Genomic DNA, 21,845 nt, shown 5'->3' with positions numbered 1-21,845 from the left:
TTATCGCTTATCCTCACTAGGGTCGCGGGCTGCTGGAGCCTATCCCAGCTATATTCGGGCAGGAGGCAGGGTACACTCTGAACCGGTCGCCAGCCAATTGCAGGAATAGAAACAAACAACCATTCGCACTCAGATGCACACCAACGGGCAATTTTGAGTCTTCAATCAACCTACCACGCATGTTTTTGGGATGTGGGAGGAAACCGGAGTTCCAGGAGAAAACCCACCCAGGCACGGGGAGAACATGTAAACTCCACACAGGCGGGGCTGGGATTTGAACCCAGTCCCCAGAACTGTCAGGCAGATATGCTAACCAGTCACTACCGTGCCTGTCCCAAATAAATCATACAAGCAAAACCAGCAGCACTTCAATTTAGACTGTGGGAAAAAAAATTACAATTAAAATTTAATTAATGTATATTTTTTTAAATTAAAATTATTTAAAAAGAACTACAATGAACCCTTACATGGTAACGCCATACAGAAACGTTCAAACCTGAGTCAAACATGTATCTGTATTGATATATTGTTAATTTATGCAGCTTTAATAATTTTGGGGAATTGTGTGTTTTTTTTAGAGTGAGGATAAATATATTTGTACCCATGACAGCAACTGCACACGGTTTGTTAACAAGCCAGGAAGTTATGGTGAGTTTATGGTCTCTTTGTACGAGTCTATTAAAAGCTCAATCTCACCAGTCGTCTATACTTTACATGCAAATGAAAGTCTACAAAACTAAATTAAACAACTGTTTATTCTTTTGCTGCTCAGGAATTCTTACAGGAAGATGTGTTGCTTTCAAAGCCACTATCAAGACCTGTGAAATTAAAGGGTGGTGTCCTGCTGAGATTGATACCATAAAAACGTAAGATCCTGTGACTTACAGTATGTACAGTATATGTATTCTTCGCGCACTCGGGAAGAAGACACCAAGATACTTGAACTCCTCCACTTGGGGCTGGATCTCATCCTAGCCTGGAGAGGGCACCCTTTTCTGACTGTTTAAGATTGTCATGAAACCAACATAATCACTGTAAAAAGAAGAGACACAATACTGAGCTCACCAAATCGGACCCCTCCACACCTCAGCTGCACCTAGAATTTCCGTCCATAAAGCAACAGAATCTGTGACAAAGGGAAGCCTTGAGCGAGTCCAACTTACAGTCAGTAATGCTGAGCAAATTCTGATTCTAGCTGTACAGGGACCAAATAGCCTGTATCACAGGGTCCTGTAGCCAATACCGCCAAAGCATCCCCTACAGGACTCCTCAAGAGACACGGTTGAATGCCATCTCGATGCTGCTGTGAACAAAACACACCTAAGGACCCTCTAGGACTCTGTTGAGGGCTGTTAGAGCTTGTCCACAGTTCGATGGCCAGGTAGAAAGCTACACTGCTCCTCCTGAATCTGAAATTTGATTTCCCAATAGACCCTTGTAGCGTATATGGGGGTTAAATAAACATTTAATTAATCTGGAAAAGATCGGTAAACGCCTGCATTCACTTCCGGGTTAGTCCGATTTACGCTTTAATGTGAAAATCAAACTAATTTGTCTCGTAAAGGAGCACCACGTCACCTTTTAGATGTATAAAACTTCAGGACAAAGTGACGACAAACCTTTTATCAGTCTCGTAATTTGAAGGTTGCTACATGAATTAGATAAGAGGTAACCAGAGGTCGTTTGTCGAACCCAAAGACACACAAATGATACAGGTAGTGAATTTTTAAAGAAAATTTAATGAAATCTAACATGGGAATCTACAAGGGAACAGGGTGGAATGAGCATGTACCGGCAATGCATAGAGCTGGGGTTCCAGTTCTCGTTAATTTAAACCTGGTAGCGAGGTGTAGCTTCTGGTCAACAACGCAACCCATCCTTCATGCGCTTTAGGCCACAAATCCCATCCGCTACATCTCGGATGAACGGCTTACTGGGACACAGGTAATGGATGTCTTTTGTGAGGATGCATGTGAAAATTTGGCGCCAGATACAGTTTAGGATTACTATCATGATAGGCGACGACCGCAGGAGTACTGACTCGGACATAAGTGTAGCCCTGCCAGATGCCAATATAAATTACGTCTTTTAGGCGATAGATGTTGCGGGAGTCGATAATTGGGAGAGTAACAAGGAAGGCTATTTCTCGGAACTCAAGGTTGACATACAAGACAGTGGAACTCGCGAGAGAAAAAGTAAAGTGAGCTTGGATAGGGCTAATGGGGTTTGCTCGAGCTTTAGAAAGGATGCTTTCAACTAAGCTCAGGGGTACTCAACCTGTGAGCATAATCCGTTAGGGGCAGCGACAACAGAGTGGTTATGATCTGCCTATTTTGGTTAAGGGTTGCACTGCAAGCGTTGAGAACTAAAATGGTTTCTGTCAGCGTGTTGCTTAGCTACCAGGAATTGGTTACTTCGTTAGCTATGCATTGTCCTGTGGTGGGGATCTCGGACTGGAAGCCCCGAGGTTGTGTCTCAATGGTACTAAGGGACGACCCAGGACATGCTGGAGAGACTACGTCCTTCGACTGGCCTGGGAACGCCTCGGGATCCCCCCAGAAGAGCTGGATGAAGTGATTGGGGAGCGATAAGTCTGGGCGTCCCTGCTAAAGCTACTGCCCCCTCGACCTGACCCGGATAAGCGGTAGAAAATGGATGGATGGATGTTTTTAGTTTGCGGCAGCGCTGCGCATTCGGTTTCACCAGTGTCTCGGTCGAGCTTCTGCATTGGCGGACTTGGTGTAGTCTTTGGCATACCATGGAGGCTGTCACGGAGGTTGGACCTGCTTGACCGGTCCGGTCTCCGTGTGTTGACTATCATTTGTTTCATGCTAAGGTTGGGCAGGGGGGGGTTAAAATGGCACAGAGGACTCGGCGGTGTCATCAGTGGGGGTGTCATCACTTGAAGATGGGCGGCCTGACAGGTCTGGTCCAACACCAGGCACCCGTCTGAGGACAGTTCCCATGTTGGTGGTGGTAATGCCTGTTCCACCTGCGCCAACAGCTGAAGATTTTTGTAATAAATTACTGGCTTGAAGCGGCAGAGCAGGTCTTGGCCGATGAGCAAGGGGACAGATTCAATTGGAAACATGTTGACCGGATGGACTAACGTCATGGGGCCAATTGTCCAGTGGAGCATAGTTAAGGTGTTTGGCTCAGTCACTGAAAATGCACAGATAGTGCGCAACATTGCAGCTGAAGGTCACGGCCACTGGCTTGTAGCAATGTCAGAAGTTGTCCTCTGTGGCTCTGGTCAGGTCTGGTCCTACTGGTGGGTCCCGCTTTTTGTTTGTGGACAGGCTGCACCTCAAGTAATTCTTCTGCCACGGCGCTACGTTCCCTTTGAGAGCTGTTAGTTCGGGAGCCTTTTTCCCGGTTGTCACTAGTTGTTTTAGGGTCTCGGTTAGACGAGTCAGATTTAGGCTGGTCATTGCATGTACCCTGTTTCGACATGTAAGTGTGGCGCGAAATAGAGTTGCGGTCATTCCATTATTTTGATATATCATTGGATTGACATGGTTACGAGGACCATTGTTGTACGTGGGCCGAGATTGTTTTTTTGGATTAAACGACTTCTTTTGATTGTCAGGTTTAACATCGCCAGAACGTTGTGTGTCAGTCGCATGCGTGCTGCACGTAGCTCCCTCTAATTCCATCTGCGGTGGTTCGTTTGTGAAGAGGATTCCCGAGTCTTGTGTTTTAGAGGGAGGGTGTTTTTGTTTAGTGAAAGCCTTGGTGGCCAGTTCACGTAGTTGGGCACTGGACATTGTGTGCAGGCACGCTGCTACACCCAGCTGGTGCCTGGTGTTCGGATTTAGGTTTTCGACAAAGAGTGTTTTGAAATTTTTGTCCTCTTACATATTCGGTTCATTTAAATTTCCAAAGTACGCTTTACGCAACCGGCAGTAATAAGCTTGGGGTGTCTCAAGTCTCCCCTGTTTAACTGTGAGGGCTGCAGATAAGCCGGTTGCGGCCTCTGGATCATCAAAGTCTTGAGACAATGTTTGGCAGAGGTCCGGGTAATCGGCCGGCACATAAGCTGGTTGTCGTTCAATTAAGCTACTTACTTCTCGGCTAGACGTAACTTTAATAAGGTAGAATCTGTCATCAGTAGTAGCGGAAGGGAATCATTTAAGGTGAAATTTGAGGTCTCTAAGGTACGCGGTTGTGTCGTGTGACCCGTTTGGGTTAGGTGCAAACCTCGGAAGGTAGCGCGCAACTTTGTCTAAATCTTTTAGAGTTATACCTGGAGCGGCGCTGGGTAGAGGAAGAGTCGGGGGTGAGTCAAAAAGGTAAGCTGTGACTTGTGGGGCCGCCACCCGTGAGGAGGTTGCACGGCGCCACCTGAAGGTGGGTTCTGGCCCAAAGGTTGGAGTTTTGTCGGGCCCTGTGACACTTCTGGCGAGGGAGGGCCCCCGGCTGTCTGTAGCAGGGGCCGGAGCGATTGGATGAGTCAGAGAATCAGCGGACACCTATCGAGCTAATTATAGCTCACGCCTGACATGGGCTAACTCATCGTCTTGGTCCCGGAGCTGTTGTTGGAGGCGGGACAGCTCCATCTCCAGGACTGCCATCTGTGTCTTGAGCTCGGAAGGACTGTTCCATCTCTTTGGTGCGTTCTGGTTTGAGCGTTTCAGTGTGTTGGGTGAGCCGCTGGATGTCACCGGAAGCTTGACGCAGCAGAAGAGTTGCTTGCTGCTGTTCGGCCCGTAATTCAAGCACTTGGTCATTAGACGGTCGCTCGGCGAATTCTACCAATTTGGCTTTTAAGTGGGTAATCTCGCCATAAGCGTCTTGTAGCTGTTTTTGTTGAACTCTGGAAGTTAGTTCGCTCGAGATAGGGGCTTGGGATGTCTTTTGACGGCAACTGTGCAGCATCAGCTGCAGCAGTTAGGTCGGCTATCCGAGCCTCCGCCTCAACGCATTGCATTTCAACATCAAGGAGCCGGGCTTCAGCCAAGTTTAAACGCGCGGTGGTGTCTGTCAATTGTGCAGTGATGAAGAAGAAGAATTTTTTTTTTACTTTTCAAGAAACTTTATTTAGCACACCTTTTGACAAAAAACGATCCCAATATGCATTTACTTTAAAAACATGAAAAATATATTGCCAGAAACATAATTGAAACATAACAAAAATTTACACAAAATAAATAAAAAGAAAAATTAAAAATTCAACACCAGTGATCCATATTCATCTACTGAACACAAAACATTCCCAATAGCCCACCGATCCACAAAATCATCCAGATGGTAACCGTATAAAAGGTGTGCTCCACCCTTAAACGGGCTGCCACCAACCCTCTCAAACAGTAAAGCGGATCAGTCCAACTTGCTCCAACCATCTTGTTTTTCATACTTTTCCATATAGCCAATTTAGCACTTGCAAACATTAAATTTATTAACACCACAGTTTTCTTCCTTTTTCTGGAATAAGTTGGTCCAAAAATAAATAGATGGAAAGAGAAAACCTCTCCCAACCCCCCCACCCACTGCTTTAATATTTTAAAGAAAACAGCCAACCGGGGACATAGAAGCACTAAGTGGTCCAACCTCTCTGCATGTAAACAAAATGGACAACCTTCCCCAGTGCCAGGGTCAAAGTGAGCTCTATATCTGTTCGTAGCTATTATTCCATGTATAATTCTCCATTGGATGTCACCCATCCGTTTTTCAACAGGAGGTTTATACAGGACCCACCAGCTTCCTTTTAGGGAAAATTCTGAACCAAACACCTCTGTCCACCTCGACTCTCTGACTCCAGTGAGCGATCCATTGTTCAGCACCTTTACACAACTCTCATACAGCCGCTTTCCACTACAGGAGCTGAAGTTCCCAAGTTGTGGAGTTTTTACGGACAGTACGATTCCACTCTGCTCCCTCCATTCCCCCACAGCAGGAATCACGCCAAGAGGAGGAAAAACTTACTCAGCCCCCTCACTCCACTGGTGAGCTAAATCACAGTTCCGTATAAAGTCCTGGTGTTTTGCTGACAGCGACTGCCACACCTCTTTCACCAGACCCTGTAGAACTCGGTTGGAGTGGACACCAGTCCTCTCAGCCAGTGTCTCTGGGGATGTCCTCATTAGGTGTCCCATAGTCCTTTCAAAGTTTTCCTAAGTCTAAAAAGGAGAGGCTCGATAGCAAAACTAAACAATAGTCCCGAAATAGGACAGCCTTGTCTAAACCCTCTCCCGACCATGACTGGTCTGTTCAGTCCTCCCCCAACCTTAACTACACAACATGCACTCTGATACAGGAGTTTCACCCATGATACAAAATGCTCCCCAACCCCAAATGCGCGCAATGTGGAAAATAAGAAAGAAAGATCCACACGAACAAAAGCTTTTTCCTGATCAATAGAAATAATGCCTACATCAACACCGTATGCCTTGCACACGTCAAAAATGTCTCTCATTAAAAATAAATTGTCCAACAAAGATTTGCCAGGGATGCAGTACGACTGGTCTGCACCAATTACAATGTCAATATAAACTTTTAGTCTATTTGCCAAAACTTTGGATAAAATTTTATAGTCCGTACATAGTAAGGCAACAGGTCTCCAATTCTTGAGCAAAGTTAAATCCTCCTTTTTTGGCAGAAGAGAGATCACTGCACGTCGACAGGAAGCTGGAAGAGTCCCTTTCCCAAAGGAGTCCTTGAAAACCTCCAACAAGTCAATCCCAATTATATTCCAAAAGTGTTTATAGAGATCTGCTGGTATTCCATCCAAACCTGGGGCCTTACCAGAGGTCAACTGGGTCACCGCAGTCGTCAATTCGTTCAGAGTAATGTCAGAGCCCAGGACATCTTGTACATTGGATCCCAGCTGAGGGACCCCCTGAAGTAGTGTCTCTGTAGCCTTTCCATCGCACCTTTCTGCCTCAAACAGGTTGGAGGAGAAAGACACCGCGAGCCTTCTCATCTCTGCAGAATCTGAAGTCAGTGTCTCATCAGGCCGCTGAAGGCACACCATTTGTTTCCTCTGTCCAAAAGATCTCTGCAGGTTAAAAAAGAAGGAGGTGGGTGCATCGATGTCCCTCAGTGTGGTAAAATGTGACCGGACCAGAGCTCCTTTAGCCTTCTCTTGAAGAAAACGGGTCAAGGGTTAGGCTGTCTTTTTTTATTTAACTGCTCTGTATTTTCAGCAGCCACACTCTCCAAAACCTCAATGTCCTCTTCTAGTTTCTCTATAGCCTTCCTAGTATTAATACTAGAGAAGGATGCGTACTGTTGGCAAAACACTTTCACTTGACTTTTTCCTACCTCCCACCACTGATTTAAGGAGGAAAAAAACTCTTTCTTGGCTCTCCAATTACTCCAAAACAATTTAAAATGTTCACAAAAAACAAAATCATGTAAAAATATAACATTAAAATGCCAGAATGATTTCGGCTTGTTCACGTGCGACAAAATTAGTTCCAATAATAGCAAATGATGATCTGTAAAACCAACTGTGGAAATTTGACAATTAATTGCCCTGGTGTTAAAAGCCACAGACATATAAAATCTAATCTGGCTGCAGTAACCACGCCATCAAAAACTTTCAGTCGGGTATATTGTATGTCGGTTTAATGCTTTGTCCTTCACACATCAGCTAAATCCAACTCCTTGGTCATCTTTGACAAGAAACAGGATGACTGGGTATGGTGCTCCTGTCCTATTCTATCTAAAGCGGGATCGGTGCAACAGTTCCAGCCCCCCCAACTAAAACACATTCTCCTTTATCACAGCTGTCCAAATTTTCCTTTAGTACTTGAAATAACCTCAAACGGTCCCGCCCGCAATTTGGTGCATATACATTCACAAATTTAAACATAATGTTTAAGATGTCCCATCTTCACAATCCCTGCCTCCCTGAAAGCCCTTCTCATTGTGTCAGACAAAAAAGCACTCTCAGGTAGAAAAAACATTATTGAATAGTGGCTCTTCAAACAACCACAATCCAGGCTCTGCAGAGGCTCGAGTAAAGTCCAAAGTCTGCCAAGCATCAAGGACAGAGCTGTAAAAAGGTGACAGTCCATCCAAACTGGAGCGAGAGGACAGCAGAAACAGATGTTTGTCATAACCTAGCCGTCCGGCCCTCCGGAGCAGCAGCCGAGCGACTGCTGACCAGCAGATTGAGTCTTTGTACAACAGCCTCTGTGCCGTCTGTAAATGAAAAACAGCCATTCTGGAGGCAATGTCTATAAGGCCCTGTCCCCCTTCCGTCACAGGGAGATACAGGACTGACGCTCTCATCCAGTGATGACCAGACCAGAAAAAGTCCACCAGCATCTTCTGTAGCTGTTTAATGAGTCCTGGTGGTGGTGCTAACACCTGAAGTCTGTGCCACAAAAGAGAGGCGACGAGATTGTTTACAATCAGAGTTCTTCCCCTGTAGGACAGCTGAGGTAGCAACCATTTCCATCTCGACAACTTAGCTTGTACGTTTCCCAGCACTCCCTCCCAATTTTTAACAACCATCGTCACCCAAATAAATCCCCAGAATTCTCAACCCACTATTTCCCCATGTAATTCTCCCACCAGGGAGACCATACGGAGTCGCCTGTGTTGGATCACCAACCCAGCATGCCTCACTCTTTTCCCAATTTATCTTAGCTGAGGAAGCCTTTTCATACAGCGTTAGACATTCTCTCAGTGCCTCTATGTCACCATGTCCCTGGACCATTTCAGTAATGTCATCAGCATAGGCTGACACAACTAAGGGAAGGCGATAAGTCATCTCTGACAGACATAGACCTTTCAAAGTTTTCCTAAGTCTCAATAGGAGAGGCTCGATAGCAAAACTATACAATAGTCCCGAAATAGGACAGCCTTGTCTAATCCCTCTCCCGACCACGACAGTTCTGCTCAGTCCTCCCCCAACCTTAACTACACAACATGCACTCTCATACAGGAGTCTCACCCATGGTACAAAATGCTCCCCAACTCCAAATGCACGCAATGTGGAAAATAAGAAAGAAAGATCCACCCGATCAAATGCTTTTTCCTGATCAATAGAACACATCAAAAATATCTCTCCTTAAAAATAAATTGTCCAACAAAGATCTGCCAGGGATGCAGTACGACTGGTCTTCACCAATTACAATGTCCATATAAACTTTTAGTCTAGTTGCCAAAACTTTGGATAAAACTTTATAGTCCGTACATAGTAAGGCAACAGGTCTCCAATTCTTGAGCAAAGTTAAATCCCCCTTTTTTGGCAGAAGAGAGATCACCGCACGCCGGCAGGAAGCTGGAAGAGTGCCTCTCCCAAATGAGTCCTTGAAAACCTCCAACAAGTCAATCCCAATTATATTCCAGAAGTGTTTATAGAAATCTGCTGGTATTCCATCCAAACCTGGGGCCTTACCAGAGGTCAACTGGGTCACCGCAGTCGTCAATTCCTTCAGAGTAATGTCAGAACCCAGGACATCCTGTACATCAGATCCCAGCTGAGGGACACCCTGAAGTAGTGTCTCTGTAGCCTTTCCATCGCACCTTTCTGCCTCAAACAGATTGGAGTAGAAAGACACCACTAGCCTTCTCATTTCTGCAGAATCTGAAGTCAGCGTCCCACCAGGCCGGTGAAGGCACACCATTTGTTTCCTCTGTCCAAAAGATCTCTCCAGGTTAAAAAAGAAGGAGGTGGGTGCATCGATGTCCCTCAGCTTGGTAAAACGTGACCGGACCAGAGCTCCTTTAGCCTTCTCTTGAAGAAAACAAGTCAACTGCTGCCTTTTTTTATTTAACTGCTCTGTATTTTCAGCAGCCACACTCTCCAAAACCTCAATGTCCTCTTCTAGTTTCTCTATAGCCTTCCTAGTATTAAAACTAGAGAAGGATGCGTACCTTTGGCAAACCACTTTCACTTGACTTTTTCCTACCTCCCACCACTGAATTAAGGAGGGAAAAAACTCTGTCTTGGCTCTCCAATTATTCCAAAACAATTTAAAATTTTCACAAAAAAATAAATCATGTACAAATTTGACATTAAAATGCCAGAATGATTTCGGCTTGTCCATGTGGGACAAAATTAGTTCCAATAATACCAAATGATGATCTATAAACCCAATTTGACAATTAATTGCCCTGGTGTTAAAAGCCACAGACATAAAATCTGTCTAATCTGGCTGCAGTAACCACGCCATCAAAAACTTTCATTTGGGTATATTGTCTGTCGGTCGGATGCTTTGTCCTCCACACATCATCTAAATCCAACTCCTTGGTCATCTTTGACAAGAAAAAGGATGACTGGGTATGGCGCTCCTGTCCTATTCTATCTAAAGCGGGATCGGTGCAACAGTTCCAGTCCCCCCCAGCTAAAACACATTCTACTTTATCACAGTTGTCCAAATTTTCCTTTAGTACTTTGAATAAACTCAAACGGTCCCGCCCGCAATTTGGTGCATATACATTCACAAATTTAAACATAATGTTTTGGATTTCTGCCTCAACCATTACAATCCCCCTGCAACTATTTCTGTGATCGATAGAACATTAACACTAAGAGTGGGACTAAATAATATACCGACCCCCGCACTAAGATTAGAGCCATGACTGAGAACGTACTGACCGCCCCAACATAGCCCCCAGTCCGTTTCATTTAAATTATCACTGTGTGTTTCTTGCAACATAGCAATATCTATTCTTTTTTGTTTTAGCATTTCTAACACTAGCGCCCTCTTCTGTGCATTTCTACCCCGTTAATATTTAAGGATGCAACATGTAAAGAATTCATATTAATAAAAAGAGAAAAAAATAAACAGCCAAAAGACCACAGCAGAGAAAACACCCAGTGTTGTCGTTCCATTTCTAATTTAATAATCAACTCTCAATTTTTTCTCTTTTACCACTTAAAATTTTCCTGTCAGCAGTCACATGCTTCCTCAGGCGATATCTCTTCTTGTCACCAAGCAAGTCTGTTCCTACCACCTTTTGTAGGGTACTCACAGTCTTCACAAACTTTCTAACATCTGGAAAATATTCTTGTACATCAACCGTCCAAAAACTCATCTAATTCTTTCAAAGGGTATAAATCCTTACTCTGGGAAACGCTGTCAGCAAATGAAGCACCATCAGAGTCACAATCAGTCTCCAGCCCCATAGCCTGGCTACCATCACCATGCTGAACCTGGTCTACTATATCATCATCAATGTTTACCCTGTCAGCAGCCTTCAGCTGCTGTCTCACATCACTAGCCTGTGACATTTTCATCCGATCAACAATACTATTCTGTTCGATAATTTGCATGTCATTCTTACTTTCATCATTCTCAACAATAGCACGTTGTCCCTCTACCTTCTCCGCCACCGATCCACGGGTTTCAGCAAGGGGTACCTCCGCCGTCGAGACGGCATTCACACTCATAGGGCCCACTCCAACGGAGTCAGGCTCAGCCGTCCGCTTCTCAACGTCAACGACCCCGTCCACAACCGGACCTGCCTGGGCGTGATCCTCGGGGCTATCAACAGCAGCAGGTCTCACTGTAGCATTGTTATGCGGGCACGCCACCCGTTTATGACCAACATCTCCACACTCAAAACATTTGATGCTTCCCGAGCTTGCATACACCATATACATTCCTTCCTCATGACGAACACGGAAAGAAACATCGAAAGTCTGCGTCTGAGAGTCTAAAAACATGAAAACCTGTCGTCTAAATGACTGAACATGCTTCAGTTTTTCATCCTTACATCCTAACCCAACATTATGAAATCCGCTAGCAAATTTACCAAAACGCTTCAGCTCCCTTTCCAGCGCCTCGTTCGAAATAAACGGAGGGACGCCCGAAACAGTGATCCGTGTTGACGGTACGGCCAGCGGGGAAACTGGGATAAACTCGTCATTTAGAATTAATCCATTCTCTATAAGTTCCGTTACATATTTTTGATGCTTAAAAAACACGACCACCGCTTTATTCATGCGGGATGCATGTGAGATATGCATATATCCCACCTGTTCGCCAACAGCTAGCAGCAAGCTAGGCTGTGGCACAATCCGCACGCCGTGCCTCAGAGACAGTGGCGTCTCAGGCGGCGCCATCCTCGCCACGAGGCACGGGCAAAACCTTACGAAAAAAAAAAAACTAACCTCTATTAATACACAAAAGCCTACACCGTGAAGATACAATAATCACACTGTGAGAAAACATGTATTTACTTAAATATACAAATTTTTCATTCCAACTCTCCCTCACACTTCTCTGAAACACACCACCACAGAAGAAGAAGAAGAATCACCTTTTATTGTCATGAACATGCATACATGCAACTTGTTTATGCTGTTCAGCTTCCAGTTTGCGCCTCACCAGAGCGTCCTCTCAGTCGCTCCATTTGAGTTGGGACACCAAGTTCAGCACCATGCAACCAAGCGTTCGAGCGAGATTTTTATCTTTTAAGGTTTTGTGCTCGGCGTCACTCATAAGTTGTGCAGTGTTGTCATTGAGGGCTTCAAGGCCAGCATTTTCGACAGAGTCTGCATAGCCCGGGACAAGGTCCCTAGTTAAATTATTGACGAGCTCTTCCAGTGTGTCAAGGTTGTCGTATTGACTGGAACTTTCTGAAAGTTCCGCGATCATTGCATTGCTTGTGCAGTCGCTGTACGCGGTACGCAAATGAGTTGTTTGTAATGTAAACTCGTTTGAGCGGTACGTCTAACTTGGAATAGATGCACAATATAAGCGATGTAATTAATTGTTAAACAATGAAATAGTGTTTGCATATTATGGTGTGAGGGTTTATCACGTAACTTTAAAGGTGTTCGAGAATGTGCAAATACCACAAAAGTGTTGACAGTGTCAAGCAAAGCGCACAAAATGTCTATCCATCCATTTTCTGAGCCGCTTCTCCTCACTAGGGTCGCGGGCGTGCTGGAGCCTATCCCAGCTGTCATCGGGCAGGAGGCGGGGTACACCCTGAACTGGTTGCCAGCCAATCGCAGGGCACACACAAACAAACAACCATTCACTCTCACAGTCATGCTTACGGGCAATTTAGAGTCTCCAATTAATGCATGTTTTTGGGATGTGGGAGGAAACCGGAGTGCCTGGAGAAAACCCATGCAGGCACGGGGAGAACATGCAAACTCCACACAGGCGGGACCGGGGATTGAACCCAGGTATTCAGAACTGTGAGGCTGACGCTCTAACCAGTTGTCCAAATTGTTGAAATTGTTGCAGATTTATTAAAAAAGAAAAACTGAAATATAAGTATTCAGACCCTTTGCTGCGACACTCATATATTTAACTCAGGTGCTGTCCATTTCTTCTAATCATCCTTGAGATGGTTCTACACCTTAATTGGAGTCCAGCTGTGTTTGATTACACTGATTGGACACACCTGTCTCTATAAAACCTTACAGCTCACAGTGCATGTCAGAGCAAATGAGAATCATGAGGTCAAAGGAACTGCCTGAAGAGCTCAGAGACAGAATTGTGGCAAGGCACAGATTTGGCAAAGGTTAAATAAAAAATTTGGCTCTATTCAAGGTTCCGAACAGCACAATAATCCTTTAATGGAAGACGATTGGGGCGACCAGAATCCTTCCTAAAGCTGGCCATCTGGCCAAACTGAGCAATCGGGGGAGAAGAGCCTTGGTGAGAGAGGTAAAGAAGAACCCAAAGATCACTGTGGCTGAGCTGCAGAGATGCAGTCGGGAGATGGGAGAAAGTTCTCGAAAGTCAACCATCACTGCAGCCCTCCACCACTGGGGCTTTATGACAGAGTGGCCCGACGGAAGCCTCTCCTCAATGCAAGACACATGAAAGCCCGCATGGATTTTGCTAAAAAAAAACAAAAACACCTGAAGGACTCCAAGATGGTGAAAAATAAGATGCTCTGGTCTGTTGAAACAAAGATAGAACTTTTTGGCCTTAATTCTCAACGGTATGTTGAGAAAACCAGGCACTACTCATCACCGGTCCAATACAGTCCCAACAGTGAAGCATGGTGGTGGCAGCATCATGCTTTAGGGATGTTTTTCAGTTGCAGGGACAGGACGATTGGTTGCAATCGAAGGAAAGATGAATGTACAGGTCCCAAGTACAGGGATATCCTGGACGAAAACCATCTCCAGTGTGCTCAGGACCTCAGACTGGGCCAAAGGTTTACCTTCCAACAAGACAATGACCCTAAGCACACAGCTAAAATAACAAAGGAGTGGCTTCAGAACAACTCTGTGACTGTTCTTGAATGGCCCAGCCAGAGCCCTGCCTTAAACCCAATTGAGCATCATTGTAGAGGCCTGAAAATGGCTGTCCACCAACGTTCACCATCCAACCTGACAGAACTGGAGAGGATCTGCAAGGAGAAATGGCAGAGGATCCCCAAATCCAGGTGTGAAAAATGTGTTGCATCATACCCAAAAAGACTCATGGCTGTATTCGCTCAAAAGGGGGCTTCTACTAAATACTGAGCATCCATCCATCCATCCATTCTCTACCGCTTATCCGGGTCGGGTCGCGGGGGCAGTAGCTTCAGCAGGGACGCCCAGACTACCCTCTCCCCAGCCACTTCATCCAGCTCTTCCGGGGGGATCCCGAGGCGTTCCCAGGCCAGCCGAAGGATGTAGTCTCTCCAGCGCGTCCTGGGTCGTCCCCGGGGTCTCCTCCCGGTGGGACATGCCCGGAACACCTCACCAGGGAGGCGTCCGGGAGGCATCCGAATCAGATGCCCCAGCCACCTCATCTGGCTCCTCTCAATGCGGAGGAGTAGCGGCTCTACTCTGAGATCCTCCCGGATGACCGAGCTTCTCACCCTATCTCTAAGGGAGAGCCCGGACACCCTGCGGAGGAAACTCATTTCGGCCGCTTGTATCCGGGATCTTGTTCTTTCGGTCACGACCCACAGCTCATGACCATAGGTGAGGGTAGGAACGAAGATCGACCGGTAAATTGAGAGCTTCCCCTTTCGGCTTAGCTCTTTCTTTACCACAACGGACCGATACAAAGTCCGCATCACTGCAGACGCTGCACCGATCCGCCTGTCGATCTCCCGTTCCATTCTTCCCTCCCTCGTGAACAAGACCCCAAGATACTTGAATTCCTCCACTTGGGGCAGGATCTCATCCCCGACCTGGAGATAGCATGCCACCCTTTCCCGACTGAGGACCATGGTCTCAGATTTGGAGGTGCTGATTCTCATCCAAGCCGCTTCACACTCGGCTGCAAACTGCTCCAATGAGAGTTGGAGGTCACGGCTTGATGAAGCCAACAGAACCACATCATCTGCAAAAAGCAGAGATGCAATACTGAGGCCACCAAACCGGACCCCCTCTACGCCTCGGCTGCGCCTAGAAATTCTGTCCATAAAAGTTATGAACAGAATCGGCGACAAAGGACAGCCTTGGCGGAGTCCAACCCTCACCGGGAACGAGTCCGACTTACTGCCGAATATGCGGACCAAACTCTGACTCCGGTCGTACAGGGACCGAACAGCCCGTATCAGGGGGTTCGGTACCCCATACTCCCGAAGCACTCTCCACAGGACTCCCCGAGGGACACGGTCGAACGCCTTCTCCAAGTCCACAAAACACATGTAGACTGGTTGGGCGAACTCCCATGCACCCTCGAGGACCCTGCCGAGGGTGTAGAGCTGGTCCACTGTTCCACGGCCAGGACGAAAACCACACTGCTCCTCCTGAATCTGAGATTCGACTTCCCGACGGACCCTCCTCTCCAGCACCCCTGAATAGACCTTACCAGGGAGGCTGAGCAGTGTGATCCCCCTGTAGTTGGAACACACCCTCCGGTCCCCCTTCTTAAAAAGGGGGACCACCACCCCAGTCTGCCAATCCAGAGGCACTGTCCCCGATGTCCACGCGATGTTGCAGAGGCGTGTCAACCAGGACAGCCCCACAACATCCAGAGCCCTTAGGAACTCCGGGCGAATCTCATCCACCCCCGGGGCCCTGCCACCGAGGAGCTTTTTAACTACCTCGGTGACCTCAAACCCAGAGATAGGAGAGCCCGCCTCAGAGAACCCACACTCTGCTTCCCCATGGAAATGCGTGTCGGTGGAATTGAGGAGGTCTTCGAAGTATTCTCCCCACCGACTCACAACGTCCCGAGTCGAGGTCAGCAGCGCCCCATCCCCACTATACACAGTGTTGGTGGTGCACTGCTTTCCTCTCCTGAGACGTCGGATGGTGGACCAGAATTTCCTCGAAGCCGTCCGGAAGTCTTTCTCCATGGCCTCACCGAACTCCTCCCATGCCCGAGTTTTTGCTTCAGCGACCACCAGAGCTGCATTCCGCTTGGCCAGCCGGTACCCATCAGCTGCCTCAGGAGTCCCACAGGCCAAAAAGGCCCGATAGGACTCCTTCTTCAGCTTGACGGCATCCCTCACCGTTGGTGTCCACCAACGGGTTCGGGGATTGCCGCCACGACAGGCACCGACCACCTTACGGCCACAGCTCCGGTCGGCCGCCTCAGCAATGGAGGCGCGGAACATGGTCCACTCGGACTCGATGTCCCCCGCCTCCCCCGGAACATGAGCAAAGTTCTGTCGGAGGTGGGAGTTGAAACTCCTTCTGACAGGGGATTCTGCCAGACGTTCCCAGCAGACCCTCACAATACGTTTGGGCCTGCCACGTCGGACCGGCATCTTCCCCCACCATCGGAGCCAACTCACCACCAGGTGGTGATCAGTTGACAACTCCGCCCCTCTCTTCACCCGAGTGTCCAAGACATGCGGCCGCAAGTCCGATGACACGACCACAAAGTCGATCATCGAACTGCGACCTAGGGTGTCCTGGTGCCAAGTGCACGTGTGGACACCCTTATGCTTGAACATGGTGTTCGTTATGGACAATCCGTGACGAGCACAGAAGTCCAATAACAGAACACCGCTTGGGTTCTGATCGGGGGGGCCGTTCCTCCCAATCGCGCCCTTCCAGGTCTCACTGTCATTGCCCACGTGAGCATTGAAGTCCCCAAACAGAACAATGGAGTCCCCAGCGGGAGCGCTCTCCAGCACCCCCTCCAAGGACTCCAAAAAGGGTGGGTACTCTGAACTGCTGTTTGGTGCATAGGCACAAACAACAGTTAGGACCCGTCCCCCCACCCGAAGGCGGAGGGAGGCTACCCTCTCGTCCACCGGGGTGAACCCCAACGTACAGGCGCCGAGCCGGGGGGCAATAAGTATACCCACACCTGCTCGGCGCCTCTCACCATGGGCAACTCCAGAGTGGAAGAGAGTCCAACCCCTCTCGAGAGGACTGGTACCAGAGCCCCAGGTGTGTGTGGAGGCGAGTCCGACTATATCGAGTCGGAACTTCTCGACCTCACACACACACACAAAGAGTCTGAATACTTTTTTAATAAATCTGCAGAAATTTCAACAATTCCGTTTTTTTCTGTCATTATGCTATGTGCTATATGTACATAAATGAGGGGGGGAAATGAACTTAAATGATTTTAGCAATTGGCTGCAAATACCAAAGAGTGAAAAATGTTTGGGGTCTGAATACTTTCCGTACCCACTGTAAGAGTTCTTGATAATCAGAGGTCTTTTGTCAAACCCAAACACACACAAATGAATACAGGTAGTGAATATTTATACAAAATTTAATGAGATATAACATGGGAATCTACAAGGGAACAATGCAGGAAAGAAAACACAAAGGACAGACAAACATTGGCAAAGGAGACTGACTTGTGATATGAGGGTGGAATGAGCGTGTGGTGACAATGCATAGAACTGGGGTTCCTGTTCTCGTTAATTTAAACCCAAATATGCACTAATCTGTACTTTTAGTAGACCGCAAGTTGGATATACGTGCGTGGAACACAATTGAGGCAAGCTGGTTGCGCTCCCGAATGTTTGGCCAGTCCAGTCCGCATGGAGAACAGGTGGCTTTGGCAGGAAAGGAGGGAGAAAAAAAAAAGAAGAGCAGGAAAAACTAAAAGTTTCCAGGCAGGGCGGCCGGGGCCCGTATGCCGCTGTTCGCAAGACGTTTGGAGCAGGCGTGTGCTGCCCGCTTCCTTCCCCGCGGAGTTTGCCCAGGCACCCAAAAAGGGTAGCTTGGAGCACTGGCAGGTTGCTTTGCAGCGGGGACGGGTCCGATGTGTCCTCGTCACCTTGTGGTGCGAGGTGGGGCTTCCTGGCTGAGCCAGTCTTGGGCAAGTTGGTCGTATGAGAGCCAGCACTCAACAAAGGGGGTTCCGGCCTTTATGCCTCCCCTGCGGGACCAAAAGGGGAGATTGACCGCCTCTTAATGTTACTTTCCCATGCTAAGATTATTTTGTGGTTTAAAACCAGTGGGATGAAATATTAATTATTGGATTTAAGATAGGCGGCACGGTGGACGACTGGTTAGAGCGTCTGCCTCACAGTTCTGAGGTCTGGGTTTCAATCCCCGGCCCCGCCTGTGTGGAGTTTGCATGTTCTCCCCGTGCCTGCGTGGGTTTTCTCCGGGCACTCCGGTTTCCTCCCACATCCCAAAAACATGCATGGTAGGTTAATTGACAACTCTAAATTGCCCGTAGGTGTGAATGTGAGTGCGAATGGTTGTTTGTTTATATGTGCCCTGCGATTGGCTGGCAACCACTTCAGGATGTATCCCGCCTCCTGCCCGATGATAGCTGGGATAGGCTCCAGCACGCCCGCGACCCGAGTGAGGAGAAGCGGCTCAGAAAATGCATTTTCCAGCCTTGCATTGTCATGCGCACATCCTTTTTAATCCTTTTAACGAATGTTTCAATTGTATGTGGTTGTTGAGAACACTGTAATATTTGCAAAGTGGCATTTGTGTTGTGTGGGGTGAAACATTTCATCAGGTTCAGTTGACAAACAGATTTGACATCAGACATTCAAATTTGCAGAAATACAATCACTTTGCTATTGCGATGGTACCACTGGTGGCGTTCATGCAAAGTTCTTAAAATATTATGTAACTTTCAAATCCAGTGAAGATTGCGATTAGTTAATCCGGGGTTGCATCTGATTTCCACTACCTGTGGGTGTCACTAGTGCTCCATCCATTGTCCCAGACAGGAGGAACAAATGTCACTGAAAACAGCAGGAAAAAGAAGTATTTGTTGGTGAGACTCTTCAGGCTGGCTGGGGGTGGAAGTTAATTAATTTAGCGTCCGGGTGAGAAACCAATGTCTGTGTCTCAGCTTTGATGAGCTACTTGGGACTGGGCTGTAATTCACTTAGCGTCCGTGCGCGAAGTAAAGCCTCCTCTTGCTTTGTCTTTGATAAACAGACAAAGTTTGCGTTAAATGTCTTGTGTACGCAGACTGACTCAGCGGGCAGCCGAGGTAGGTATGCGGAACAGCATACTGGGGGTTGCTGGGTGTCATCTTTAGTGGTGTGTCCGTTACACCCTCCTCTCTAGAATCCCTGAATAGACCTTACCAGGAAGGCTGAGGCGTGTGGGCCCAAGATGTGTGTTGAGTCAGGCCCAATCATATCTGGCTGGAACCTCTCGACTTCCCACGCAAGCTGAGAATCCTTCACAGAGGTGACTTCCCATATCCTTAAAGCCAGCTCCTGTAGCCGCCAAGGTCTCTGATTTTGGCAGCCACCCGGCTCACTTTACAGCTCACATTGCACCCAACCGCATTGGCCCCTCACATGGTGATAAGACAATGGTAAAGGGGATGCATGTTTTCTCTTCGGGCTGTGCCTGGCCATCAGGTGGTACCAATTAGGCCCAACCTCTAAGGTTGGCTACAGAAGGGGACCCTGCTGACCTGCATCTGGCGAGGGAAAACATAATCCAACGTTGTTGGTCAAAATAGTGGTTCTGAGCCATGCTTTGTCTGGTGCCTAATCTTGGAGCTGTTCACCCTAGGTGGCCCTACCAAAGGCATAAAGGTTGAATTTCATTTTTTTTTTTTTTTTAAAGATTGATTAAATAAGGATTTCCTGTGCATAAATGTCACCAACAGTTTGCACCATTTGCACTGTTTAGTCTCTCTGTATTTAGGGTATCCCTGTTGTAGAGTTTGACAATTATAATCCAGTCCTTCTCCAGAATATTCTTGATTTCTAGTGATGTTGTCAAGTGTTTATTTTTTTTATTCACCCAAAAAACGTTCTTCCATCACCTGCTTTAGTCTTCCTACACGTGACTGTAAAAAGCAAATCGTGACTTTTTTTAAGGCAAATGAATGGAATACGATAATTGCTCGATTATAACGTGCGCTTGATGATAACGCACACAATATATTTTGTCAAGATTTGTGCCTGAAAACACAGCACTGTACTGTCTCAGACAACTCAAAAATGTCCTTTATTCAAAGTTTTAATCAATGAAATTTCAGTATTTTCACAGTAAATACACTTTTCTCAGATCAAGTTTACTGAGTGTCCAGTAGACAAAGAACAGGTTTCAGAACGTTGAACTACATTCTTTGAAGGGGGAGCAGTAAACTTATGGATCCCAATACAAATGGTTCTATTTCTAACAAACCAGATTATTAAGAATTGTCTTTTGTTCACTTGTTTCTTTAATTGCGCTGTCCCTAAAGACCATCAAATGATGAGTCAGAATCTGATCTGAAGTCTCTCTACAGCAGACATGCCCAAAGTCCGGCCCCGGGCCAAATCCAGCCCGTGTTCATATTTCCACAGGCCCGAAGCCTCTGTCATAAAATCAATAATATGTGGCCCGGCAGTACAAAATACACAAGCAATTTTATATTTCACCACAGGATGGCAGTAAACTTGTGGCCGAACTCTCGCGGGGCCGTTTTATGCATGATCTGTTTTTTTGCCCATTTCTAAAATGGCAACTGAAAGTAAGAAAAGGAAAGTTGATAGCGAGGGCCGCCGTTTCCAGGACAAATGGAAGTCTGAATATGTTTTCACTGAATTTAGAAACAACTGCATCTGCCTAATTTGCCAAGAGACTGTGGCTGTGTTCAAGGAGTTCAATATAAAGAGGCACTACCAGACGAAACATGCTAATTATGACAAGCTAACTGGGAACGAACGCAGTGAAAAATTTAAGCAACTGGAAGCTGGTTTAATGGCACAACAACACTTTTTCACAAGAGCCAGTGAGTCGAATGAAAATCCAACAAAGGCAAGCTATGAGGTGGCAACGCTGATTGCCAAGCACTGCAAACCTTTTACTGAGGGTGAATTTATTAAAGACTGTGTGATGAAAATGGTGGAGAACATTTGTCCTGAGAAAAAGCAACAGTTCGCCAATGTTTGCCTGGCTCGTAGCACTGTGTCACGAAGGATCGAAGAAGTTTCTTCTGATATTAAGAGACAGTTGGATGCAAAAGAAGTGAGTAGAGATTGAATTTTTTTCGTTAGCCTGTGACAAAAGCATGGAGGCATCCGACACCGCTCAGTTACTGATTTTTTTTTAGAGGAGTGGACAGTGAAATGAACGTGCGTGAAGAGCTACTTGACCTCCAGAGCCTTAAGGACCAAACAAGAGGGAAATATTTATTTGCTTCTGTTTGTTCCGCCGTAGATGACATAAAATTACAGTGGAATAAAATCAAGGGAATTATTACGGATGGCACACTTGCCATGGTTGGCGAGCACAGTGGATTATCAACCCTAGTGTGTAACAAAGTAAGCGAAGAAGGAGGTAAAGCTATAAAACTCCATTGTATTATTCACCAACAAGTTCTGTGCCAAACATCTGAAATATGATCATATTATGAAACCGGTGATAAAGGCTATTCATTATATTCTCGCCAAAGCCCTGTGCCACCGCCAGTTTCAACAGTTTCTACTGGATATCCACGCTGACTACGGAAATGTTATGTATCACACCGATGTAAGATGGCTCAGTCGAGGGTCTGCACTGCAGCGTTTCTACTCACTCAAAAAGGAAATTGTACAATTCTTGGCAAAAAAGAGACAACCGATGCCAGAACTAACCGATCCTGTTT

At 46.7% G+C, this 21,845-nt stretch overlaps 1 protein-coding gene across 3 annotated transcripts in view; it reads left to right on the top strand.

The window, feature by feature from the left end:
- Positions 1 to 21,845, top strand: part of LOC133488257 (P2X purinoceptor 3-like) — a 115,661-nt gene that overhangs the window by 26,329 nt on the left and 67,487 nt on the right. For all 3 annotated transcript variants that reach the window (XM_061795898.1, XM_061795899.1, XM_061795900.1), the window contains exons 4-5: positions 579 to 648; positions 773 to 866. In XM_061795898.1, the coding sequence (XP_061651882.1) occupies positions 579 to 648; positions 773 to 866 (164 nt within the window). The remainder of the gene's footprint in view (positions 1 to 578; positions 649 to 772; positions 867 to 21,845) is intronic.

Source organism: Phyllopteryx taeniolatus, chromosome 13 (assembly GCF_024500385.1).
Source record: "Phyllopteryx taeniolatus isolate TA_2022b chromosome 13, UOR_Ptae_1.2, whole genome shotgun sequence".
Taxonomy (NCBI): domain Eukaryota; kingdom Metazoa; phylum Chordata; class Actinopteri; order Syngnathiformes; family Syngnathidae; genus Phyllopteryx; species Phyllopteryx taeniolatus.
The sequence above is the reverse complement of the archived record's forward strand: the minus strand, read 5'-3'. Positions and strand labels throughout refer to the sequence as shown.